At 38.9% G+C, this 27,289-nt stretch overlaps 4 protein-coding genes across 10 annotated transcripts in view; 3 read left to right on the forward strand and 1 right to left on the reverse strand.

The window, feature by feature from the left end:
- The window catches only part of LOC136411573 (discoidin domain-containing receptor 2-like), a 36,794-nt gene extending 34,826 nt beyond the window's left edge, over positions 1-1,968 (forward strand). The window contains exons 9-12 of the mRNA XM_066394199.1: positions 19-297; positions 358-505; positions 560-693; positions 747-1,968. Of these exons, the coding sequence (XP_066250296.1) occupies positions 19-297; positions 358-505; positions 560-693; positions 747-915 (730 nt within the window). The 3' untranslated portion in view covers positions 916-1,968. The remainder of the gene's footprint in view (positions 1-18; positions 298-357; positions 506-559; positions 694-746) is intronic.
- The window catches only part of HDAC1 (histone deacetylase 1), a 114,231-nt gene that overhangs the window by 55,302 nt on the left and 31,640 nt on the right, over positions 1-27,289 (forward strand). The window lies entirely within an intron of this gene.
- Positions 74-25,997, reverse strand: Ae2 (Anion exchanger 2). 6 transcript variants are annotated; one of them, XM_066394194.1, is made up of 15 exons: positions 19,504-19,814; positions 18,086-18,236; positions 16,201-16,345; positions 15,928-16,146; positions 14,075-14,207; positions 13,561-13,923; positions 13,304-13,507; positions 13,124-13,252; positions 11,110-12,347; positions 10,571-11,023; positions 10,264-10,517; positions 10,039-10,208; positions 3,795-3,965; positions 3,139-3,210; positions 74-198 (listed from the first exon to the last, which is right to left on the reverse strand). In XM_066394194.1, exons 1-14 carry the CDS (start codon positions 19,603-19,605, stop codon positions 3,139-3,141), a joined length of 3,804 nt encoding a protein of 1,267 aa, XP_066250291.1. In that variant the 5' UTR covers positions 19,606-19,814; the 3' UTR covers positions 74-198. The 6 variants fall into 6 exon arrangements, with proteins under 6 accessions (XP_066250291.1, XP_066250292.1, XP_066250293.1 ...); XM_066394195.1 differs by lacking the exons at positions 74-198; positions 19,504-19,814 and adding exons at positions 22,344-22,648; positions 25,937-25,997 and having other exon boundaries at positions 2,125-3,210; XM_066394196.1 differs by lacking the exons at positions 74-198; positions 19,504-19,814 and adding exons at positions 22,344-22,648; positions 23,646-23,776 and having other exon boundaries at positions 2,125-3,210.
- On the forward strand, positions 4,948-8,735 carry pnut (septin 7-like protein pnut). Of its 2 annotated transcripts, none has more exons than XM_066393715.1 (3): positions 4,948-5,687; positions 5,990-7,167; positions 7,227-8,735. In XM_066393715.1, exons 1-3 carry the CDS (start codon positions 5,306-5,308, stop codon positions 7,488-7,490), a joined length of 1,824 nt encoding a protein of 607 aa, XP_066249812.1. In that variant the 5' UTR covers positions 4,948-5,305; the 3' UTR covers positions 7,491-8,735. The 2 variants fall into 2 exon arrangements, with proteins under 2 accessions (XP_066249812.1, XP_066249813.1); XM_066393716.1 differs by having other exon boundaries at positions 5,993-7,167.

The following is a 27,289-nucleotide window of genomic DNA, read 5'->3' on the forward strand; positions in this document are numbered from 1 at the left end:
ATTCTCATGTGATCACAGAAAAGATTTCTACCGTGACGTGCGAATTCTGGCTGCTCTCGACGATGACAACATCGCCAGGGTGTTAGGCATCTGCAGCCAAGAGGAGCCGCTCTGCGTGGTGATGGAGTACCTGGAGCATGGAGATTTGTGCCAGTTTCTCAAAATTCACGTAGCGGGCGACAACAACGCCACTCTGCCCTATGGGGTGAAGAGCCTTAGTTATAATTGCTTGCTGTACATAGCCACACAAATCGCCAGCGGAATGCGATATTTGGAGACTCTGAATTTTGTTCACAGGTGCGTTTAACTTAGACTTAAAAGTGTTAGGAAAGAAAATCATTATTTTATTTTACATAGGGACTTGGCAACGCGTAATTGCCTCATAGGTAAAGCGTATCAGGTAAAGATTTGTGATTATGGCACCTACAATGAATTGTACGTCAATGACTACTACAAGGTGGACGGCAACACGCCGCTGCCCATCAGGTGGATGTCCTGGGAGGCTGTAAATAACCACTACCGTCCCCTTATTAACGTACCAATAATTAATGTTTTGTAGGTGTATCAAATGAAATATACAACGAAGAGCGACGTTTGGGCGTTCGCAATAACTCTCTGGGAGATTTTGAGCCTCTGCCGGAGACGGCCTTATGACTGCATGTCCGATCCGGAGGTGATGGAAAACTTGGCGAGGTAAATTTCGATCATCTCAGCCCCATTTCAGTCTTTAAAACATTGTTCAATAGGCTCCACTGCGATGACAAGCAGTACAAGTACCTATCGCGTCCGTCTAACAACAAAGACATCTACGATTTGATGTTGGAGTGCTGGCGTAGGACGGACGCCGATAGGCCTACCTTCCGTGAAATTCACATGTTTTTGCAACGCAAAAACCTGGGTTACGCCCCTGTATAGTCGTCTGATTGAAGGGGTTTCTTCGACGCTGTATATCGGCTATAGTGGGATCAATGTTTGTAAATACTACACAGGGTGATAACTGATATAGTCTATTTCTATTTTAGCGCTTATTTCTATTGCGTCCTATGTTCGATTTATTTATTTTTGTTTACTAGAAATTATTTGTTATTTAAGGAGTGGAACTCGCAAGACATGCTATATCATTAATTATGAGAATTGTGATTATTTTAAGTGATCTTAGGATTAATTCGTTTAGGAAATTAATTTATAATTTTATCTCAAAATGATCAACGAAGAGATTATAGGTCAAAGAAGTCCGAGGACTCCTCATAACTTTCTCTCTGGTCTGTCTAGAATATTGGGCCGAACATTCCATATTTTGTCTCTCTTGAAATTCACTGACATCTTTGACCAATTATCTCCATTTAATGGTAAAACTCTAGTTTCGAAACCTTAGTGGCTTTAACGGTATTTCTAATCGCGCTTAAAACATTTGTTAAACTTCTCTCACTGCACAATAATAAAAGACAATGGTTTAGATATAAACGAAGAAATGATATAGCGATATATTAACTGATACTGTATATTGTTATACTATTGAATCATGAGAGGCCTTGGAATGAACTTGAACATTAACGTTATGTCGCGTCAACTGAGAGCGCTTCAATGTCTGCTCCACTGAATCTTCAATTTCACTCCACACCGCCGAAATATCTATAGGGATGCTTCTCAATTTATTTGACTAAAGTGTTCTTAAAGAATTTTTATACTAACGACTGCTTAAACTTTACTCGTAGATGTTTCTGATGAATGGTTACCACAGTCTGTCTATTTTCCAGTTTTTAGTTTTCATTTTTGCCCAAGCAAAATGGTTCTGTTGGCGTGCTAATCACCCGAATCGCATATTTTGTAATAAAAATTCCTTTGGATAGTATTAAGTATTTCTTGTTTTTTTCTCCATTTGGCCAAGAAGAGTTTTCTTGACAGAATGGCAGAAGAAGTTTAAACAACTATTGTTATTACCACTTGAAAATAAAATAAAATTCTAAAACGAGGCCTTTATGGTTTTTATGGAAATTGCAAATACCGAAATTCATTTGGGAGTAGAATGTGATGGAAAAATAGGTTAAAAGCTCGTTGTCATGTAAAAATATCTCGTTCGCCATATTGTCGAGATTGAAATAAATGAGGAAAAATTAAAACCTATTGAGGTGTAGATGACGCATTTTTTGTTACATTTTACTCAACCTACAAATACACTTATAGAAATAGAACGGGATTTTAAGTATTACTATAAATTATTCATTTCATTGTTTTCTTCTTAAATCACAGTTAGAAAATACTATTCTAAAGAGTGCCACGAGCATCACAAACCTCAAAAGTAGCGACTTTCGATTACTGAGGATCTATGTTACTCGGAACATCTCCAAGTCATTTCAAGGGAAAACACTATATGATAAAAGCGGTCTTTAAAACGGTATTCTTCAGAATCGATAATGTTTTATCATACAGTCAGGCAAGAAAACTAAGTACATACATACTACATAACTTTGATTCCGTAATACTTGTACCATGGGTTTTGATGAATTTGGCATATGGTTAGGTTTTTCATTGGAAGGGTTTTGCATCGTCCGACTTGTCAAGCCAGAAGAGCAATTGCAATGGAAACCCATAAAATTAACTTTAAAATTAATCACAAATATTTCAAGAAAACGTCTTACATAAATCTCGTGTAATACTACTGTCGTCTGTCAATGTACGGCGTTTCCTCTTAAGTAAGTATGTAATAAAGTCCAAAAATATTATCTGTCAGGTATAATAAAACTTCTTAAACTGATCAAGAACAAACATGAACAACTGCCATTAAAACTTCTGCAAATATAGAATATACGGATCTATACAGTAACGACTTCACTGATGAGCGATACAGAGCGGTTCCTCATAAAAGAAAATGGTTTAATACTACTATTTGAGGAAGCCCTGCAGTGTCTATATATACCTAGAACTATGTTAACTCTAAAATTTTAGTTAGGCCTAAAACTGGGGAGGAGGGATCTATTCCACCTAAAATTCATCTTAATCATTGAATAAGACTACTTTATCTGACGAAATCTAATACTACGCATTTTAGTTTACCGCCTGTTTGGCAAGATATGTCTATAATTAAGTAAATTAATATGGCCATTTAATACTTTTGATTTCTAACCCTGCAGAACTTACTTATCCTGGAAGAGGAGCTTCTGCGTAAAAGTCCGGTTCGTCGTCGTCGACGTCCGCTTGGTCACCATCCAACTAAAAGGTTAAAATAACATGATGCAATTAAGGTTAAAAACGTTGTTAAACTGATTCAAGGCGATGAGTATAAGGAAAACCGGAAACGGCAAATTATAGGTACAAAAAATTCCAGCACGCTTTCCAACCTAACGGTTCATATTTTTCAATATTCAGGCCGCTTTTAGCTTGCATACTAATAAATTAATGGAGATCGACAGAAGAACAACAATAAGAAAAAAAATTCCTGTGGAAGGTCACATAGGGAAGCGCCGGACCTTGTCCAAGGCCACGATTACTTTACACTTTTATTACTATTATTGTTCTCCTGGTAACTCGATATACTTAGTTAGTCATCGCAAGTTAACGATCATAGAAAAAGTGACTTGTGCAGAGCAGAAGGGTCAATTGTAGCCTTCGATTAATGAAGAAAATAAGAAAGACTTTATTTTTACTGCCACAAAAATAAACTTCGAGGCGAGATTTGTTTGAAACAGTAAGGCCTTAGACCCTCGACATCTGGGCTATTAAATATGTAATTCCATTCCTAATCTCCTCCCAGCGATAGATTTACGAGGCTCGAACATTTAATTTCCTTAACATACCGCTCTCAGCTCCCTCTGCGAAAAAATCCTCTTCAATTGGTCCCGTACTGGCACCATCAAAATAAGGAAGAACGGGAACGCTAACGAAGCCTTGGTCGACTTCACCACCCACAGCATGATTAGGCACATCATTTGGACGAATGTGAAAATGTGCATCTTTATAGTCCGGACCTGCAAAAATTACCGCTCATTACATTCAAAGAAAAAAAGGGCAATTGCCAATAGTTTAATCCTATTAGAGCTACTGCTTCTGTTCACATGGTAAAGAATTTAATAAGTGAGTACTTAAGGAAATTGCGGAGCCAATTATTATGCTATGAGGGCAATCGACAGTCATAGCTCCTATCATGGGAGTTCTAAGTCTCACGAACATGCTTCGAGCAATAATAGTCACTGCACCCATTTTTTTACAATGCAAATGCCACCAAGTCGTGTCATGTAGAACTTATCGGGGAAAGTCACTTTTGAGTCATATTTATGTTTATATGGCGTGTTATCGTTAGTAAATAAATCACTGTTTAATAAGGGTGTAAAATGTCTAACAAAAAAAAATCATTTAAATAAAAATTTAATAAATTCAGCCGTAATTATTAACAAATAAAAAATGGTATACATTATACATATTGTGTTTTATTTTTTTAACGTTTTTCAAATAATTTTATGTTCTAAAATTTGAAATCGGCAACATTGCTTCACCATCTCAAACCACCTATTTGTCTTTCTTCAACTAGTTAAGTTAAGGCGAAGCAAAACAGAGAGGCAATCAATATTTCCAGGTTTTATGCTCGACGCACCTGATTTAGCCCCAACGTCAGTGAATATATCTATCGCTCTCTGCAGCGCGCAACTCACGATTTACCATCTTTGTTTCGACCCTACGGCAAAGCCCCGAACGAGGCTTCGAGAGCTCTATTTCCTGGGTCAGGACCGCAATCAAATATGACTTCTAGGTACGATTTTTCAAAATAATGAACTAAAACTGATAAGAAAATTTAATAAATTTATATAGGGTTGTTAATGGATACTATTTAAATTGCAAGATTAATGTACTTCTTTCCCAAAAACATCAAAATTAATCAAACAAATTTAATATGCCCTAAGTACTGCTCTGTCCACCATAAGAGACCGTCGCCGTAAGCGTCACCTGGCCCGAGTCGACGTCAGTCGCCGAATCAACCCGAAAGGAACAAAAACCGACCCGATCACAATCGCGAATGGCCGCTTGCAGGCTGACCTCCATTCACCCGAGTCGATATTTTGCAATTTTCAACATAAACAAAGCGTGAATAGCGTGCGTGGCGGCGCATCGACACCTCAGTGAGCCCTCCCCAGTTGAAAAATGTCCTTAGTGAACCCCTTCGAAACATAAAAAGCGCCGCAAGTGCGGGTGTGGCCCATCTAGCGATAAACAAAATTAGTCATTTGGAAGCGGCGTCGCCGGTTTGACAACAAGATGTCAACGGCGGTTTAAGACTGCGCCCCCCCATATTGGCACACGCCGAAATTTCGAAATGAGCTCCAATAACGCGAACGCGAGCGTTCCCACCACCCAAGTAACGGCCACCATTAAGAGCCGTCCCAACATCATGCCCAGCAGTTACATGTACACTTCGAGTAGTGCTTTGCTAAACCGCAATAGCGAAAACAAACCAGCACCCCCGCCGACTCTGCCCAAATACACCAGTAGTTTCAACGCGGGCAGCGGCCTCAACCGAGATAGGGACAAGGACTCCATTGGGGGCTCATATAGATTGTCCAGCCTCGACCGATTAGCCATGAGGCAAAAGTTCATGGAACAGCAGAGCCCCACCAATGGCACTCCGCAGACCAATGGAGACACCACCAATGGGGCTGTGCAGAACAAACGAGAGATTTTCTTCAACAATTCTGCAGGTGTGTATTAAACCCAAAGGGGTAAGCTGCAGATCAAAACTACTAATATTAATTCCTGCTCAAAGGTAAGAAACTCAGCTACTTGCCCCTTATTCCTGCTATGTGAATAACTGATGTGTAAACTACCAAACCAAAATTTGTTTGTAGTTGCTTATTTGTATCTCCTTCATGTCACTTGTGAACAGTCTATATGCTTTTTCAAACAATTACTCATTCACATTATACTCTTGTGCTAAAAATCTCTTAATGTAGACATTTCCTTTGCCCACCAGTTTATTTCTATTGCAACCAATTTTTTTCAGCAGCCACTACCCCTGAACAATCAAATAAAGACACTCCCAGGCTGAGCAAAACACCCAGCGTAGAGAAGCCTGCCATTCCTGAAAAAAAGGAGACCTTAATTGACGGTCCCCCCAAAGAAGCCAAAGAGGAACTGAGCAAAGAATCTAGCCCTGAAGTGATCAAAGAAAAGCCCCGAGTGAAAGAGTTGGATGGCTATGTTGGTTTTGCCAACCTCCCCAATCAAGTGTACAGGAAGGCAGTCAAAAAAGGATTTGAATTCACCTTGATGGTTGTGGGAGAATCAGGGCTAGGCAAAAGCACTCTCATAAACTCCATGTTCCTCACAGAGATTTACAATTCGACTGATTACCCAGGCCCCACTCAGCGCCTCAAAAAAACAGTGGCTGTTGAGACAACTCGAGTGATGCTCAAGGAAAATGGAGTTAATTTGCTATTAACCATGGTGGACACCCCAGGATTTGGAGACGCTGTGGATAATAGCAACTGCTGGGCCCCAATTATCGAGTACATTGAGAGCAAGTATGAGGACTTCCTAAACTCTGAAGCCCGAGTAACTAGGCAAATCTCCCCAGACCAAAGGGTTCATTGTTGCCTGTATCTCATCCAGCCTTCTGGACATGGATTAAAATCTCTGGATATTGAGTTCATGAAAAGACTGTGTGACAAAGTGAATATCATCCCTGTGGTTGCTAAGGCTGATACTTTAACTTCGGAAGAATGTGCTTTATTTAAGAAGCAGATAATGACTGAAATTGCCCAGCACAAGATCAAAATCTATGAATTTCCTGACACCTCTGAAGAAGATGAAGAACACAAGTTGAACCAATCATTGAAGGAGAGAGTTCCCTTTGCGGTGGTGGGCTCAAATACGGTGATCGAAAATGAGGGGAAAAAAATTAGAGGGCGTAAATATCCCTGGGGTATTGCAGAAGTGGAAAATTTGGAACATTGTGACTTCATAGCGCTGCGCAATATGGTGATTCGTACTCATTTACAAGATCTCAAGGATGTTACCAATAACATTCACTATGAGAACTACAGATGCCGTAAATTAGCAGGACTGGGGACGGATGGGAAACCTTCCAGAATCTCAAACAAGAACCCATTGGCGCAGATGGATGAGGAGAAGCGGGAGCATGATGCAAAGATGAAGAAAATGGAGATGGAAATGGAGCAGGTATGTCTACATCGCGCTTAAAATAATCCTATTTTTAATTGTTTTTATTTCGTTTTCAGGTGTTTGAAATGAAGGTGCGCGAAAAGAAGCAAAAATTGAAAGACTCAGAAACAGAACTGACCAGACGGCATGAGGCCACAAAGAAACAGCTGGAGCAACAAGCAAAGGAGTTGGAGGAGAAGAGGAGGCAGTTCGAGAGCGAGAAGGAGGCCTGGGAGAAGGAGAATCAGGTGACTATCGAAGATCTACGCAGGAGGAGCCTGGAGGGATCGCGGGAGACTGTGGATGGCAAGAAGGAAAAGAAGAAGAAAGGATTGTTTTAAGTACAGCAGTGTGAGTTTAAAGTGAAGTGAGAGTAGTGTTAAGTGTAAATTTGTCGCACTCCACATGATGGGTAAGCATTATTGTAGTTCGGCGAGGCTCCCAGAGGGCTTTTAGAGTTAAGGATTTGTATTAAAATAAGAAAAATGTATTCGACTTAAAAATATAATAATAGTTATAATAGCATATAGAGTTTCTGACATTTTTTTTATTAAGATTTGTGTTTAATTTCTCTGATCAATTCTGACATTAAACACGAGATTTTTGAACCCACAAATGACAACATTCCGAAGTTTTTCGCATTATAATAATAATCGTGTATATCGAGATGTAGAAGACTACAAGTAAACTGCCATTGTAACGCGGCTGCGGCCGTCTAGAAAAGCGTCGATAACCCCTCTGCTTCCTTCCAAAAGAACTGTGTATTTACATGTTTAAAGATAACGTTCAAAATAACGTTTAAGTAAGTAACGTATACATAAATAGACGTCTCGGATGTGTGTACTTTAATTTCGAAATATTGTATTTATCAGCTGAGAATTGTTAAGGCCCAGTTTATCACTGCTGAATGATGAGTAAGGCATAAAGTCAAGTAAATCCTGAAGTTTAAGGCTTAACAGATCAGGGATAAAGGGGGCCTAAACTTCCAATGGCACCTCTCCAATATTCTGACGTAGTTGGGCCTTGGCTGGCAAAGAAATTTATTTATTTTTTATAGAATTGTCGGATGTTGATAATTCATTAAAAACCGAGTTAAAAGCAATTAAATTTCAATTTACTCACTGTTATTTTGCAGCTTCGTTCAGCACGGCTTATGCAAGAAGCACATAAAAAAACCCAAGAAATGCCTAAAGTTATAAAACGCTCTTTATTGACTCTTTCCAAAGAATTTGTTTTTAGCCAATGCCCGAAAAAAGACTATACCCAGTGTCCCAAATTACACTTCATCCCACAATTCTGTAGATAAATTTCATTTTTCTTTCATTATCATGCTCAAACGAATACATTAATAACTATTAGGCTTTTCAATTACGAACTTTCGTGCCATTACTATTATATTGCAAGAACAAGGTGGCCCATATTCGTCTGAGATTGAGCCACCCTGTGCGCATTAAGGTACGTTTAGGTACCACCTATTTCACCTATTTATACCTATGTAAGAGATTCGAATGCAGACTAAGTTTACTGTAACGTTGTAAAATAGGATTAAAGGAATCTTTAAATATATTTATTTTTAATTTCTATAAGATGCGTGTCTTCATTTCCGCGGGCAGGAAACCAACGCTAATCCTACACGATAAAATGAAGAAAAACGGTGACCTTATAAGCCTTAAGCCTCATTGCATGTAACTTTATTATTCACTTGAGTAACTCCCGGAGTCCACCCACCATCGTTCTTTAAAAGGAATACCTTGTTTGGTGCTTTAAATTGAAATTAACCTCCTATAGGCGATGGCTTTATCGTGTTTATAGTACGCGTGAGATATCGAAATAAAGTTTTAAAAATGCTATTTATTGATTTTTCTAGCGTGTAAAATTTATTTTTGGTCTTATCGGGTTTGCATTGTACCAGGAAAACCTGATTAAAGTGGCATAGTGAGGTTTCGCATTTCACTGATAAAACAACAACGAACATTCACAGGTTTGGGAGAAACAATGAAGGAATTATTAATCAATTAAATTTGTTATTGGAAAAAACTTAAATTTTTTACGCTTCAAATCGGTTATTAGCGATTTATTCATCACCTGAGTGATCTTAGAAAGGTGCATGGTCTTATCTGAGCTTAACAATGAAATTATTCTTTTTTAAATAATTTCTCGAATTTCCATAGAATGCTTGCGTGCAATAAAAAACCGTGCTATAATAATATTTATTAAATTACCCTTAATTTGGAGTATTTAAAAATCAGGCAATAAAACATGAGTAGCTCTCTCGTAGAAACCGGGTGAACTACGAATTTTGTGATGATATCTAGACGACGAAATATATAAGTTTTGACTATACGCGGATAGATGGAAGCACGATCCTCGAAAAATGGCGAACTAACACTTATAAGAAGGCCATTATATGTATAAATTAATAACGCATTAAAAAAACAAAAAACCGGGCTTGTGTTAATAATGGCACTAAATTTTTTTACACATACAATAAACAAATCTGAAAACAGTATATGGGGCGCAGTCTGTTTGACATCGCTCAATTTCCGAAATTAAATTCGTTATTTAAATACCAAGATTTCGAGCTTTGGCTACCTGCTAAAGAAAGAGGATTAACGCATCTACCATATCAAAGTTTAACATGTTATCCATTTTGTCATTATTGAAGTTCGCGGTCAAATCCAAAAATATCCACATAAATTCAATATGACTCGTCTGCCTTGTCAAATGTATCTACTGTAACGTGCCAATCATAATTCTGAACCGACCATGATCCAATGATCCTGCACCTCCACCAATATAACGGAAAATAGAAAAGGAAACCACAAACAATAGTTCGTGGTCTCGGTATTTTTTCCGTTCGATTCCAAAGCAAGAAACGTTGCTACTTACCTTTCGTACGTAACACGCCTGTGGATGATGCTTCACTGGCATGAAAAACAATCGCAGCCTGTCAAACAGTTGAATGCCATCTGTCGAGGCCACGCCCATGTATAGGAAAATCCCGAAGAGAACCGCCATCGGCACCTGTCGCAGCAGTGACGACATGAGTACAGACAAGCCTACAATAATCATTAGAAAGCATAAACATTATATGGGATCAATTTGTATTTTTACCAATTAGGACCGCCACCAGGAAACTGGACAAACGTTGTTCCTTGACCTCGATCAGGTGCGGTTTTTCCCCAGGGGCGTGAGTGCGTGACATCACTGTCAATGCGCTTGCGTGCGCGATGCTGCGAACGGTGGCTGCACACATCCATGGAAAGCCAAAAGAACCGCACACCACGTTGGTCAGACAAATGAGGACTATGTCCAGATGGAACCCTGCTCCTTTTTGCAGTTTACGCTCCTTTTTGTCCAAAATCAACCTTTGAAAAGAAATATGTAACTACATAACTCGACAACTAAAATCACCACTTACTCGCAAATGTGGGTCTCCATGAATAGCAGAATATACACCAACATGGCGGGCACCACGGCCGCAAACATGGCCCAAACAGGTACCGGATTCTCCAACCCACCCGGAGGGATAAACCAACCCCTAAGCTCCGGTCGAGAGGGCGATAAACCCTGGGGCACATTCAGCTTTTCGGTAAAGATTTCCGGTACCATAAAGTCCAGGAAAACCATGCAGATTATTGCTATAGGAACTCCGAAGTCGCCGAGAGCGCGCCGGGCAGATCGGCCCAGAAAATGGCTATTACGAAATATCTTCAAGTAGTAGGCGATAGCGAAGGTTCCCAGTGTCAGAATAGTGCAAAAAAGGGCGGTGTTTGGTTGGTTGATGACGCCGCTGCTATCCAACATGGGTACGCGTTGTACAAGGGGTTGGTCGGTGACGTTTTCCATTGAAGTGTCGTTTCCGGTGATGTTCCTGTTGAAAATTTATATATGATAATTTGCCCCTGTTACGACTCAACATCCAACTCAACAGCTTCGTGTAAAATCCTCAAAACTAACCTGAAACCTTCCGTCTCATATTCGTAGTAATTGGCCAAAATCGGATGTTTCTCGTAAACAAAACACACCTTCTGAATGCTCTCGATGATATAAAGAAACACGATGAGGGCGGAAAATATGTCCTCGGTGAACCTGGTGAAAAGCTTCACTAAAACACTCCCTTCAAAGGCTGCGACCCCTATTCCAATCAAAGCCAACCATAATCCGATGTATACTCTTATAGTCAAGAATTCAATGCCCTGAGCCTGACAAAACTGAAATAAACTTTCGTCAAAAAGCAGTAGCGGCCCGGTGGTTCCAACTATAATCAGGGGCTGTCCGCAGAAAATTGCGAAAAAAATCCCTCCAATACATGTAGCCAATAGAGTCTCGCTAATACCAATTTGATTATCAGTTTTAATTCCTGTTAAACCGCCAAAGGCGATCGCCCCACTCACAGCTGCAAAGTACATAAATATAGCTGCAGCTGCACATTGCGCATTTAGCCCATCTGTAATGTCACTCTTATAGTGGGGATAGCGGCGTTTTAGGTCATTAATCAACCCTCCCCAAGGTTTTTTGGTACGCTCCAAAGGGTTGGGAAAAGGGGGCTTTTTATCTCCTCCATCTGTTGTGAGTAGTGGTTTAACCACTCCATGCGCCTCCTGCTCTTTTTTCAAGGCATTAAGCTTGCGCTTTTTAATTGCATCACTTTTGGCTTTTATCTCTTCTATGGGGAGCAAGGCTTGCCGCTCCCAATCACCAGGAGGCAGCACTATACTATCATCTAAAAACTCGTTTATAGCAGAGAGGAGCTCTTTGCGCGAATCAGCCTTATAGGCGATATTATGGAACTGCTGATTGGCCATCAATGTGGAGATGCTGCGGCCCACTTCATGGTAATCTATGGTGGATAATTTCGGTCCTAGAAGAATAAAGATGAACCTCACAGGAATGTTGACCTCGATGAGAGAAGGGATGACCACGGCCTCGGCCAATCGGACGAAAGCAATGGCCGGTTGTTCCAAAAAATCCACATTGCCTACGAGGACGCAGGCACCTTGAGCTTCTGGAGGGATTTTCTTTAATATAGCATCATTCTTCGCCCTGCGTATGTCCTCATTTGAGGCCGAATACATTTCCTCTTTCATGTCCACAGTGTGAGCGTCATTGGCAGGCAGCAGCTTACGCTCTGGGTCTCCGTTTTTCACCCCATTTTCCGGGTAGCTGATTTTGCGTCTCTCAGCCTCCTGCAGGTTCTGGAAAAAGAAAAATATTTGAAGGTTTACAGCAGCTAATCTTGAAAGTGGGAAAGAATTTTCCATGGGAGCGATTCAAGCAATGAATAAACTAGATGAGGTCGAACTCTGAATTAAAGAGTAAAGTTAAGAGGACGATGGTAAAGAGCCTTTTCCGAATGATACAGCACGACTAGTTAAACCAAACGTATGAGCTTTCGATGTTAAAATGGCCTCTAAATATGTCTAAATAGTGCTATTTGTTAGGATGTGGCTAAGAAGCGACTATAGCTAGCAACAATATTGAAATTAAGAATTTTTGTAGATTTTTAGGTTAATTGCAGTATCTAGCACCCTTTAACGAGTCGAGTATAGTTGAACTCCATAAGAAATCAACCAAGTTTGACAAAGTCACATTTAGTTTTTATACTTTTAGGAATTTATATATAGTAAACATATTAAATTTATATTAAAAATATATCTTCTGTTGAAAATAATCTTTCCCAGAAATTTTCTTCATAAGTGGCGAATATAAATTATCGCAAACCTGTATGAAGGAATACTTTATTGTACAAGAGTACTAAGATCCACTTAACTAGTTTACAGCAAATATATAAATTAAATAATTTGTCAAGTTCTAAGCATGCAACGTTGCCAAACTTCGTTTTATTCCGAATGTTTAATGTCAGAAAATTAGTTTTCACGGCAAACTAAACGCACTCTAAGTCAATCAGGGAAAACAAATACACGCAACTACAAATAGAAGAACAAAGGCCAAACTAAAAACTTGCACCCACTATCGGCGCGAATCCGATAACGGAAAAGGACCGACCCTTGGCCACGGCTTCGTGAACAGGGCAAGCCTTGCCCTGCGCCGAACAGATGGAGCAGCGCGCCATCATGGCACTCTCGTCCAACCAATAGGACTGCAAGAGACCGTTTCTTAAATCTACTCAGTAGAAACTGCATTTGTGTACCTGCAAAGAAGCGTAACTGTGCTTGTTCCTGGTGAAACCGAATCGCCGATCCTGCGGCTCATTGACATGCCGATGGCGCACCAACAGGATCCGCATAAGAAGAGCTTTGTCTTCTTCCCGGATCAAGTCTTCTTTGAATAAATCCTCAGAGACGCGGTAGGCTATGGCGGGAAGGTCTTTTTCCTCCAAATCCAGGATACACACCTTTAAGTAATGTAAGTACATAATTAGATAACATGAAAGAGTGAGGGTTTTACCCCGTTTTCTAAACATTTTCTGAGGTTGAGTAACGAGTGGAAGCTAAGAGAGGCCACGTGGGGTTTACCCCACCTGTCTACGCCCTCCTCGACATCCTCCTCATATTTAATCCATCTAGCTGTCTCCTTCCATTCTTTTTCAAGTTCGCCCTCCGTCTGGAGTAACTCACTCAGTTCTACGAAAATGGCATGAGGGCTGTGATCGTACAGTTTCTTCAGGAACGGGTGCAATTCAGCCCCTTTGCCGATGTGCATGATGGAGGCCTTGTGGCGGCGCATTGCGCGCGGATCATCGGATCGGTGACTATCCAATTGATCACGATCAGCGGCGCCAAGATCCGCATCTTCCGGCTGAGTGGACACCTGTAAAATAGATTTACAGGAATTAGAACAATTTTTGTGCAGTTAAAAAGCAATTTTTCGTTGATAATATTGAGCGTTCACAACATAACGAAAGTCAAAAGTGTACTTCTACTTGATGACACGCGTAAGATTGAAACATGACAACACTTACCCTGCGCGTTTCCTTTTGGAAACCATTAGCATTAGTGCCCTCTTTGTCATGGTAATGATGGTGGTGGTGCCTTTTCTTGGCGGTGCCCTCTATAGGAAGGGAATACTTCCTTTGACCACTGTAGTGATGGCGTCTGTGCAAAGAAAAATGGGACGTTAAGTTACTTACGACAAAATAGTTAATGTTCTTGTGTTCACTGTTTTGCAGAATTTGTGCCTTATCTAGAGTATTGAATAAGTTCATAGAACTCAATTGAATAGTCCAGTAATTTTGAATTAACCCTTCTAGCTTTTGAAAACCTGTCTTGACATTTGGTAACTGAACGAAAATTTGTCCAACATCTCCTCCAAAGGAATTTCCCAGACAAACAATGGCAAATGCTTTCCAACGTCAATCTGCTAATTGCATTAAGGTCGTAATTCAAGCGATTCTCTTGACAATTGATGTATATTCATGTTTTGCTCTCTATCAAAGGCAGAGACGATCTTTTGACGACTTTTTTTTTATTGCGACTTATCATTAAATTTTACTTGGTCTATATATCAAAAGAATAGTTCAGAGAATTTCGGTACGAATTTCATGCAAGCTGAAGCTCTTAAACCTGTTTAGAACAGACTATCCCTCACAGGCACTTTCTTAATAATATAATATCCTTTTCAGTGGTGTTTTCCATCCAATATTTAATGCTACTTTACACATTTCCTTGACAATGGATGAAGGGACCAGTCTATAATGTTGAAATTGAACTCAGCTTACCGTTCTAAATCGATTGAAACCTCCTTAACTGACGGATTTTCTTCACAATTGGAGAAGGTAAATTATTCTGAACTATGTTTTATGGAATTTGAGAATCTAATTTATTGTGCAAACAAGCTTTCTGGACAACATTTCTATATATAATGTTGTAAACTCAATCTATAGACTCTAGAGACAACAGGCTCTTCAGTGAAATTTTCTTGACAATTGGCGAATGTGCCTCAACGTTAAATTCTCGATTTTATTATGTTGTATGATTAAAATTTTTATTCTAGATTCTTCAAGGGACGTTATTGGCTTCTAAGGTATCCGATTCCTGCATTCCATCATTCGTTCAATCTTTAAAGTGAATTTCTGGCCTATCCCCTATTGTAAGCAGTTTCTCCCAGCTGAAGTGGGTGTTTTTCTGATCGTTAGTGAATCAGAGAAACGTTCGACATATTTCCATTGTTTTCAGGCCCTTTGAAAATAATCCTAAATGATTCTGTTATCGAATAATGTTGCTTCAGGCCTCTGAAATTACATTTCATGTTGACACAATCGTGGAAGGAAGGGCCTTGAAACATCGGAGGCAGAGAATTTGGTATTTTTACATCGCGAAACTAAAGTCCGAAACTACTGGCACCACATCAAAAATCATCTTAAATACAAAATCTCAAAGTTCACTCCGAAACTGGAACGATCCCATGTAACGAAATCGAAACTTCCCCCGTCGCGTAAAAAACACAATCGCTGCAATATTCGCAAACTTCCTGGAAACCATCCAGATGTCGGAAAAGGCTTAATCAGCCAGGGGGACTTATTTTTAAGCGATTTTTAGGGTCACCGAGGGAAGTTTCGCTAACACCCACTTTTACTTACGGCTGTCGATAATACCGCTCATCGAAAGGCATCTCTCGACGCGCGATTTAACTCATATTTGAGGCACAATTAGCTTGGAACTACTGTCACTTAATAGTGGTAATTGGCAGGCGCAGAAAAAATGCATCCACGGCCAAAATTAAATCATCGCACAATAATTGAATAGAAATAGCAACAATGCTTTGGACCCATGTTGTGTGGTGTACTCGGACAATTATGTATTAAGGCAAACTTACCGCTTCTTTTTAAGCCCGTCCGGATCGAAGGTGTCCCGATGTTCACAATTCACAAAAGACACTTTTTTATCAGGGGTATTGCTGCTGTCTTCTGTAAGATAGTTGCAGGGATCTGAGACGACGCACTCAGAATCGGAACTTAAATTCTCTGGGTCCTGTTCTTGGGTCACGGGTGAGTTCAAAGGACCCGTTTCCGAGTCTGCTAGTTTGGAACGGAGGCTGAAATTGGATATTTTGCAGTGAGAAAAACCTGATATGAAAACCAGTACTCACCTCCCCATATTGCTCTCTGAGGGCGCCAGCTCAGTTGAGGGTGTCCCCGAAGGGGTGGAATCTTGCGACACTTGACGGCGTCTCATGGTCTTGGGGATTTTTTTGTGAGGAACTCGAGCGTGGGGATAATCCTCCTGCCGGTGCACTAAAAAACGGCATTAATTGCAATGTTTTGAAAGTTCAAAAAGAGTGACTTGAAATCTCAATTCCCCCACGTGGTTAGATTCTTTCACCAATGTCGAAAATTACAACTTTTAATGCCAGTCCAATAGAGGAAAAGCCTCTTATTTGTTTTGAGCCTTTAATCCCGAAACGTCCGTTCGAGTTAGCAACAGACCTGTAATTTCTCTCCTGCTAGTATTAGAGGCCCCTAGGGCTTCATTTATGACATCAAAATATTGCACGTGCCCGGTCAGAACTTCGATAAACATTCATTCTGATTGGAGAAGTGGTAATTAGAAGAGAGACCTACTGAATCTTTTCCTCCTTATCCTATGGAAATGCTCTTTTACACCGACTTCTCTTGATAATTGGTGAACACAAGTCGACATAAACTTGTTTCCTTTCACCATATATTAGTTTTTTAAATATTTCCTATTCGATTCGATTTAAAGGACACTCATAATATTGTGTTCAAAAAAACATTCAGTTCCAATAGAAGAAATGGCAATTAAAACGGAAATCTCGTTAACTCTTTTTTAATGTAATTTTCCCAATGGTTTTCACGGTCCTTTGCCGTAGAACGTGCCGCAGGTCTTACGTAAACGAAAAACCTTTTAAAACCTGACTATAATTGGATTTGGTTGAGGAAAAGTTGTGGCACAGGATGGTCTTTTGACGTCACGTTTTAAATGAGCCTCCGTAGTAATAGAAATCGTCCAGGAAATTGGATTATTTATTAACAATTGTACCCCCCGGGCATGCAATGTCGTAAAATGTGAAATTCGAAGAGGTTAATCATTTTCAAAACTTTTCATTGAGGCTTTGATGTAGAAGGAAAATTCAGTTAAATTAAATAGAATTTGAGGTTTAATTAAGTTTTGAAGTTAACACGTTTCATTGCCTACATGTCACAATGGGCATGGAGCGTAAATTCAGAGAGATGATTAATCTTAATAACAATCGTAGTATAAAGAGATGTATTGCGCAACTGATAAGCCTTTTCTCTCCTTTTATTTTGAAAAAACCTCTTGTTTCTACTTATTTAAAAGATATCCTTGACAATTGGCGAATGCGCCTGTTAAAAAGAGCGGTCTTGATAATTATTAAAGAATGAATCACGATGCATATATGCGCTTCAACTTGCTAAAAGCACACATTCTTTAAATTTGCCTCATGTTTTAGCAATGTAAGCAAATCTAACCTCTATACATATTATCGCATCTCCTTGAAACAGAAAAACATTGCACTCCGCGTCACCGTCGAGGGTCAAATGCCCTGACTTGGGGACTATTTACCGCTATTCCTTTGAGAAAATTCAAATTTCCGAATAAAAACTAACCCATAAAAAGGTCGTGCCAAAGGCGGCGGTTTCGAGCATAATGCGGATGCAAGGAGGCCTTACGCAGAATTCCGGAACAGAATTACCCTACAAAAGTGGGTGAAACGGGCTAGGTGGAGGAAGATTGATGTTCCAAAGTCATTGCGGTTGATACAATTTTCCAATGATTAATGAGGATTAGGCTGGATATTGCGAAACAGCTGTATCAGTTCAAAGGTTTCGGCACAGCACAAAGCCGATTTCATTAAGCGAGCCCGCGAGAGGAAAATCGATGGTGCCGGTATTATCTTTGGGCCCGAATTATTTGAATAAACATAATTATTATTACCGATTGAGTGGATTCTATTTGTGCCAACTCATTATTTTCGTGTCAAAACAACTTACATTGGAAGTCCTTCTCATCGTATTTAGGCTTGTCATGTTTGTCCCGATCCTGGAAATCGAACCCGCTGGGCAGCGGCCCGTCCATGGCGAATACTTTGGCACATTCATCGTCCAGCTGCACCTCGCACTCGCCTCCATTGCCATTGTTGCCCTGGGGTTAAGTCGGTTTTAGTTAATTAAACCTTTGACTAATCCGGGAAAATCAACTTGAGTATTCAAGAATTTAAGGAGATAAATGATGGCTGAAAGGCATCCAGCGTCTCTAATTATGCTGTACAGCTCTTTATTGACATAGGAAGAAGGGACCAGGAAAGGCGCTTTCAAGCGCTAAAGTGTGATTATTTTTCGTGTTGCATAGACTCTATTCGAGGCACAACAGAAATAGGACAGTCCTGTAGGAGGAGAGGAATAATTCCAAGATAAAAAAAAATATCATCCCTAGATTAGCGCTGTTTATTACAAAATACATTGTGAGTTATACTAGGTATATGGGACAGAGAAATTGTTTCTAGCAGTAACTTTAAACCAGCAGTGACATATCGAAAGGAGCTAAATACTATGCGAATGGATAATTAAAAGCATTGGATGGAGATGGTCAGATGAATATGATACTTCCAGTCATAGCGCTATAACACGTGAGCGATTCACATTTCCTTAAAATTGTTTCTCATGAAAAAAAAACAATAAAACCCTTCAAATAAGCAATTTTTTACTATTTACTTAGTACTCCTCACTTCTCTCCTTTTCTAATGGCTACAACGCCATTATGAGATCAATCTCCTGCCCAGATTAAATAAATTAAGCTGAAACAACCTCTTTAAAGGGGGTTGATTGATTTATGTCCATTCGTTTATCTAAATGTTAAGGCTTGCATTATTTATTGCCAACAATTATTGATAGGAGGCGATTAAGATCGAAGTGATTGCCCTGACACCGATTGCGACATTTTTCGGGTGTCACGATCTGGTTCGACAACCCAATCGACCACACCGAAAACCGGTCGGGCTCCGTGACACAACCGTAACTGTTTCGTGCCTATATACGCTTTAGAACCGAAATCAACAACGAACCTGACATTGAAGTCAATTTAAAAACGCACATGGAAGAGAATCATCAAAAAGGTTCCTCAAAAGGGCGTCAAATCAAGACTCTTCATCTAAATGAAACCTCTTCTTGTAAAATCTGCAAATCTGACAGCACTTGAGGAGAACAAGCTTTCTCCCTCTGAGATTATGGAAAATGCTCCCTGGGCTTCGCAAGGGAAAACAATAATAGCTTCAGGTGCAAAGTTCGCATTTCTCCTTACGTGACATGAATCCCTTATTTCTCCTGCTATATTGGATGTATTTGTTTGTGCCAAAGAGCCCCATTAAAGAGTCGCCCTACAGTCGCCTTTATGATATTTTCATTTCACTTACCCGATTGTAAGTTCTGAGCCACCTCAGTAACTTCTCCCTGGCCTTCCAGAGCAAAGCCACCTGCTGACGATCCTGCGATGAAGTGGCCGTGCGATGGGGCATAACCGAAGGCGCATTGTCCCTTTAAGGGAAAAATTTGCGGCGTTTCATGTTGGAGCGATAAATCAAACCGGAGCTTATAGAAAGTTTAGTTATTGGGTGTTTCACTCGTCGACATTGAGACAGTAAACTCTGAGCAGTTCATTTAGGGATGATTCGCTGAAGTACCGTTATTGTCCGCAGAAATTTCCCAAAACATAAAGCAATTAAAGTTGATTAAATTTAGTTAAATATAGCCTCTAATCGGAAGTAAATGACTTTTTAAACAAGCGTTGAGAGGGGAGATTAATTTAGCCAGAGGGGTAAACCGCTGTTCAATCAATTTTGCATGACACCACATTGCAATTTGAAAGAGACACTCGTGGTTTTCTAAAGCATGTAACCTGCAAGTGTCTCCTTTAATTAAAAAAAATAGCAGCTTGAGGAAATTAAAATCAGAGGCGTACTGGACATATATTGACCACAACACATCAATTTTTGGAAAAATCCTGGAAACAAAAAATGAAATTGACACTCATGGCTTTCTACAGAGTGCAACCCTTAAATGTTTCCTTGGCCGAAAAAATGGAAACTCGATGACGTTGATATAGAAGAGTAGTGGCATTATTATGAAATATCCCCTCTTAAATTCCTGCTCAGGAATTCTCAAAAGTCCATCACAGCGCTAAAAATTCGCCTTTGTGATATTTTCGCATATTTGCTGTGATTATCTCTTTACATTTCTCTACGTTTTCCCATTACGTATACTTTTTCAGGACGTTTGCTTAATAATACCGCATTCACGTCACCGGTTTACCCCTCGATTTACCCGCAAGCTTCGTTTCAAATCAATTTTAATACGCCAACTCCGGAGGATTTGTTTTTACACAGCAAAAGTCCTTTTTTATGACAAAACTTTTCACTGAGCAATGACCCGCCCGCACCAATACAATGCACCGCCGCGCTAAAAATCAACCGCTCTAACAACCCCTCGCCGAGCCTCAAAACAACCGACTGATGCTCTTCGCGAAGACTTCGAAGTAGGCAGCTGTTTCACAGCTGCACCGTGTTGCCACCCCTTTTGCTTTATTGCTTAACTTACTGTAGCTGACACCCGCACCTCTGCCACCTCCAAGAGGTGGTTTTACTGGCGCTGCGGCAACCCCGCCGTCCCAGCGGCACAGTTGACGCTGGGTCGATACTAACAGGAGCTGCTGATGCTGATGTTCATCTGGTGCAACTCATCTTAGCTACAACGTAGCTATCGTTGACCGAGTTTGTTAGTTAAGGTTAATCCCATTAAAACACATCAATTTTGATGCTGGAAGCGGATAATAGAGGTGACCAGGGAAAGTTCTGATTTTCATAACTTGAGGAATCGATTTGAGCGTAACCGATGATCTTTAGTAAAACCCCTTTGGTCCTTCCTAAAATACCGTTGCATCGAGCTGACCTCAGGCTCCTCTATTCCAGGTGCGATCAATGCCGTATATCTCCATTTTGGGCCAACCGCCACCGGGTTGGGCTGCGGAAAAAAGATCTATTCATTCGGCAAGATAAATGGAAATTTAAAAACTCCCACCCTGTATCGCTGTGCAGAGGGATCAGAAATAATAAAGGCGTGTATGCGACGTCGCTGCACGAGCCGCTTCATTTGACAACGAGATTTCTCAGATTCCGGGATTAAGAACGTAAATCGATGTATAGGATTCTAGGAGTAGAGACTAAAAGACTATAAGCCCAGAGGCGTAAAAAATAAATTTTTCCAATCCTATATTTGTAGGCAGAAAACAGTTGTTTATGATGTTGCGTATTTGGCTTAACCTAGATGTTTTTTCATTAGAAAATTACTAAAAGAATAGTTAAACAGTTTTTTAGATAAAGCTTTGGAATGCCTAAGAATAAAGATATTTCTACTAAAACCCTCCTAAACACGAAATTTCGAATAACAGTGGAGGAGGCACACGTTCATACGTATACTTTATGACTTAGGCACTCCTACTATCTGTAAGTGCATATCCTACAATTTTTGGTACTTTCTAAGGGAAATGACAAAGCGGCGTATTCATATCGATTTTCAATCATTTCGGTAATCATACGTTGGTATTTATATCGTAGCTTTCAACACCTTCTAAACAAAATTTTGAAAGCGCGTACACATTTTACTTATTTTAGAAAGGTTATTTCAAACTCAAACGATTAATTACTATAAATTCTTACGTTTTCGAAAACCCAGATTTAAATAATTACATATGCCGATCCTAACTAAACAATGTAATATTTTCACAGACTCCTCTAGCTACTTAAATACTTTAATCCCTCTGTAAATCCCATTGGCGTAGGTGTTTCCGTTTTCTAGCTAGATATTTCTAAAATGAACATTTCATTACTAAAAAAATTCTATACTATTTAATGGCGATGAATGAACAGAATGGCGAACACGCGTAGACCTGTTTGTAGGCTTCCATACCATAATTTTCAACACTATTTCCCAACAATAAGACGTGCAGATTTCATGCACTTATGTAATTCATTAGAAATTTCTCTTGGTTTGTTAAAATAAATCACCCAGAAAATTAGTTTAAAAAGTGAAAACTCAAGGCAGGTAAGCGGCATCTATAAGTTTTTTTCGATTTCACATTCCTAGTTAAAAATCTCAAGTTGTGTTTTCTTAAGAATATGGCGAAGTTAAACTATGCTAATATGGCAAACATTTCTTTACAATTGGGCGAAATCGCTTTACTCAATAAAAAGATAGTTACCTTGGAAAATCCTAAAAATGATAACTTCCTCAGATTGTTCTTCTCGGCGTTATTCATGCTGGATGCACACAAATCTCGATACTAGTAACGAAACGTCCAAAACGCGATATTAAGTCAATTATGGAAAAATAACGCGCACTTTTTTCCTCGGCGACCTTCCAAGACGCGTAATTGCGAACAGCACTTGAAAGAAGCACATGGGGTAGGTCAACGTGGTCGACGTTTCGATGAGGCCGCGAAGGGCGTCGGCGGGGCGGCTTTTAGGACCCGTTTTTGGTTCTCTGGACGGTCCCAAATGACGTGAACTGCAACAAATTGATGTTCAATATTACATTGAGTTGAAATTTGAAACCCACATCGGGGCGTGTGCCTGCCCAATTGGATATATTATTAACGATAATGAGAATGAGACAGATATGGTGGTGTTTATAACTAATAACTGATGATGGAATTACAGATCATGTGAGAAATTGTCTACATTTTTATGGTTTTAGACACAAACGCAGATAGATTGATAACTGTAGATTAGTTTAATAAGTCGTTAGTGCGAGTTTTTCGTCAGGTAGAAATCGCCTAGAATCTTATTTAAAAAGGATTAAACGTGGGAGTTTTTACATTCTTTGAGTTCCACTCTAAAGCATCAAAGTGACTGCGTTTATAGCCTTTATCAAATTATGTACCCAACCTGCTTGCCTCGCAGCACCTTGAAGTCTTTGAAATATTAGAAAAGTTGAAAATTTTCCCTTTTACCGTTCCGTCGGCAGGAAATCGATAACTGACGTTTGTTTGGTGCTTGGGATAAGGCGGAGGAAGTAATTTTGTAGTTTCAAAGCGATTTCAAAGCCTGATATTGATCAACTGAGACAGGATATGGCAACATTATTATACTTTCCCAAATATACATATTCAACACATAAATTAAACAAAAATACCTTGATACGCCCCCCGGTCAATTTCATTAATTCATCCTTATCTGTTTCGCTTCCTTCTGGATAAATGTCTAACTTTGAGCTTACTAAAAATTGTCCAATTCCCTGATGGAGCTCAAAAATAGACTAAAAACATGGCTCATTTACTCGAGAAAAAACGTTAAGATGACACGTAAAACCTCTTTGAAAGCCGAAACTAATTTTAAAAAGGTACACTACTAAGGTAAGGCAGGTGAATTCTACAAATAACTTGACTAACGCTAATTATCCTATTAAATATGCTTAAGCTCGTACAACAACAAAAACCGATAGTTTACTTTTTAATAAGATAATCGATTGAATTCCAATTAACCCAGTAAGAATTATAAAATACCTTTCTCCTTGGCTTTTATTGTGACACTACCGTTCCATGTGAGGCAACTCGACAAACTCACTTTTAGGATTTAATAGCATTCACTCGAACCACTAATGAATGAACCGGGGTAACTAATTAATTATTAATGTTTTTTGAGGTTATAAATCTGGCCGATAAACAACATTTTCCTGCCGCGTACGCGGTCTAAACTGTGAAATCAGCCAAATTCAGCTTATAAATAGTGTGAACTACCTGTGTACCCCATCATGCTCCTATTTTATCTTACATGTAGATATCGGGGAGTTTTTGCGTTTTAAATTCAATTCCTGGCTCCAATTCTTGCGGCCCGCAGAACTGTTGTTCTTCAGAGGAATCAATTAATTAAGGAAGAGGATTGGTACTTTTTGAAAACAATTTTTATTACGTTTAGGATGCTAAAACTCTTAGTTTTTTTGTATACAGGATGTTTCGAGAAGAGAGCGAAGTATTTTAAATATGTATTCAGAAGATAGAAGTAAAATAAAATTGGAAAAATAAGGCATTATATTGCATTGCAAGTTCTAAAAGCTTCTTTAATGCATCTAAACAATTTCTAAACATATGATTTGTCTAATATATCTGGAAACACGAGGCATTGAAATTTCCATCAACTTGACGACAACTATGACGCACAATATCGTTGTGCATTGTTATCGGGGATGGTTCCAAAAAGGCTAGTTACAAAGAATTAGAAGCTCACGAAGGCGTCCAAAAACTGCACAACCGCAAGATCACCGCCTTAGACTTTTGACGTTAAGAGGCAAGTTTGTCTCATCGAGAACGCTGGCAAATCAGTGCTTTATTGAACATGGAGGGCTCATTGGGTTACGAACCCTTTGCCTCATTTCGTGCTATCTCTTACCGTTCTTCATCGCCAAAGTCGATTGAAGTTATGCAGAGAACGGATGTAATGAGACCTGAAATGGGAACTCGATGCCCAAATGTGTCCAGGAGTGCATAAGACAATGTGAAGGGCCGACGTATTATAAGTCTTTTTTTCGTTTTAACTATCGACTTTGTTTGATTTTCGAACAATATATTTGTTAGTATAAGAAACATGCACACCAAAAATCATTTGGATGATACCATTTTTACGGGACGTTCTCTTTTCTATGTCACACAGTATATGATCCTGCACTGGTGGTTGATCCACCTGAAGGATTCACCCCTTAATATACACGTTTTCTATAGCTGCCTTAATAGATTTTCTAACAATTTGAGCCTTCAACAATTTTTTCATATGGATCACGCTGTATGTTACGTTATTAATTTTTGCTCCCAATCACCGATACTTCTCTCCGCGCGAAATAATCATTCAAGTTCTAATTTTTCACCATAAATCTCACCAATGCAGAATCGCCAAAAAACTTTAAACCGTTGGCGAAACGTGAAAGCGATTCCTTTGAGGTTACTTGTTATTTTAGAACTTGCAAAATTGCCGCCAGAATGAAAATTTACTACACCACAAAACTTGATGTGTAAATTAGTCAATAAATCCATAAAGGAATAACAAAACTAATTAAGTAACCGCAATTTGGGGAATTTATGAGTAATCCCGTAGAACAACTTAATCGAAAAGCAATCGATATTGTTGACAAATAGGCTACTTTAAAGTTGAAATGTATATTATCTCCTATATGAGTGTTTTCAACCTAAAGTCAATTTATCCAGCTAGAAACCTAAAACGCCCTAAATCACTCTGGAAAGACTGTATTATCCAGCTTAATACTTTTATCTGCTGTTTCCTCTCACCAATATTACGTATTATCTCTCCTAATAATTTATAGTAAATTTTGCTAGCCAACTCGTAAACCAAGATTAGTGAAAATAAAAAAAATGAATAGCTCTTGTGGTCAGACTGATTATATAATAATGGTGGATGTGATAGTTAAAGCATGATTTATTATTAAGGTATAATGGCTTATTAATTGGACATTGAGGATGGATGACTTTTAACGTGTGAAAAAGGGCACTGAATATCACTCCAAGGTCTAGCACAAATCACCTTCAAAATATGAGATAATTCCAGAATTTAAAAAAACCCTGTGGGTGAAAATTCAGTCAGTGTTCAGTAAATATTATATGCCTGGAGTAAGGTAATGTTTTTTTAATTGCAACACGTACATATACGATATAGATTTAAACATATGACTGAGCCTAATAAATCATAAAATCAATTTCGTTGGCTAAAAAAAACACAAATAGTTGCACTTGAAAGACACTTATGTATGTACATAACTAACCTATACAAAACCAAGTGGGGCACTCACCACAGATTATTACTTTGAAGAGGCACTGGATACTATTGTGGTATAATTGGCTACTCCAAAACAAATACCAGTTTCTGTCAACTCCTGGTGGGGTGATACTAAAAATAAGCATACTTCTAACTATTAAAATTATAATAAACACACTTGAAATTTGTTTATTTAGAGCAAAGTTGTGGGTAAGTGAATGGAGCTACATTACTAATGGTCTACAAGGATTGAAATTACCATTATCGTTGTGCTTGTATTACTGATTAATGCCGGCAACTAACCAATAGCCATAGAAACACACACAAACACGTTTGCTACTCCCAATGTTTTTCCATAAGGCAAAATACAAAAGACCATAACGTCCAGCTGGCAGCTATAGTACGTATCAGATGAAAAAAAAATGTACCTTTATGAATGTAAATTTATACCTAAAATTAGGCTTATGAATTAAATCCCTACTTTCTTTAGATATCACAAATTTCAATTTCAGACATTTATGAGCCAGAAATTGGAAACTTAGGCAAAAAAAATCTTACTAAATCAGAATTTTTATGACAAATTTCATGATACACACTATACGTTGATGTAAGAGCCGCCTGTTGCATAGTCCAGTGTCTGATTGGTCGGCCGGCCATGTGCAATTTTTATTTTGGAGCGTTGTGGTGGCCCCTCTATGAACCAGGGGTCTAAGTTGAGTAATCATTATCAATAATAGCAAAGATGTCTGTATGTTTCCTGGTTGGTAAATGCATTCTTCAATTTGTAATTTTAATAAAAAGCGAATAAAAGCCTTAATAACTCTTATCAATCATTGTTTTTTGATTCTATATGTAGGTGTTTTATTTTGATTTATTATTGCGTAAATTACATACCGTCTACTGGAAAAAATTGAAATTTTGACGTTATTCCCAATGGCTCCCCGTTTCATGTAGAACAAATATTCTCATAAAAAATTATTGTAATTCAAATTTGAGTTTTTAGAGATAATTAATACATACTTAAACAGCGCGTGCCTTTTATTATTAACCAATTTTGGTTTTCCCTATAATATTGAGACTAAAAGTGGTTGAAAACCTACATGATCAATCCCTAGATGACTCATTCACCAGAACGACAAGATAAAAGTTTGGACAAATATACAAATCGCTGTAAATTGTCCAATTTTTTGTTTACAAATTTTTCATATTATTTCATCGAATAGATCGGATCTTATCGGAAAGTTTTTTTTTAATTCGTATTTTCCATTGATTTTTTAATGTTTTCTTCTGTACGCCTCTGTTTTTACTGTTTTAAAATGCATGTTTTTCAAATTACAGAGAACTCTTATACAGCGCAGAATACCGATGTAATATGTCAATGCACGAC

The sequence above is a fragment of the Euwallacea similis genome, chromosome 10 (genome assembly GCF_039881205.1).
Source record: "Euwallacea similis isolate ESF13 chromosome 10, ESF131.1, whole genome shotgun sequence".
Classification (NCBI taxonomy): Eukaryota; Metazoa; Arthropoda; class Insecta; order Coleoptera; family Curculionidae; genus Euwallacea; species Euwallacea similis.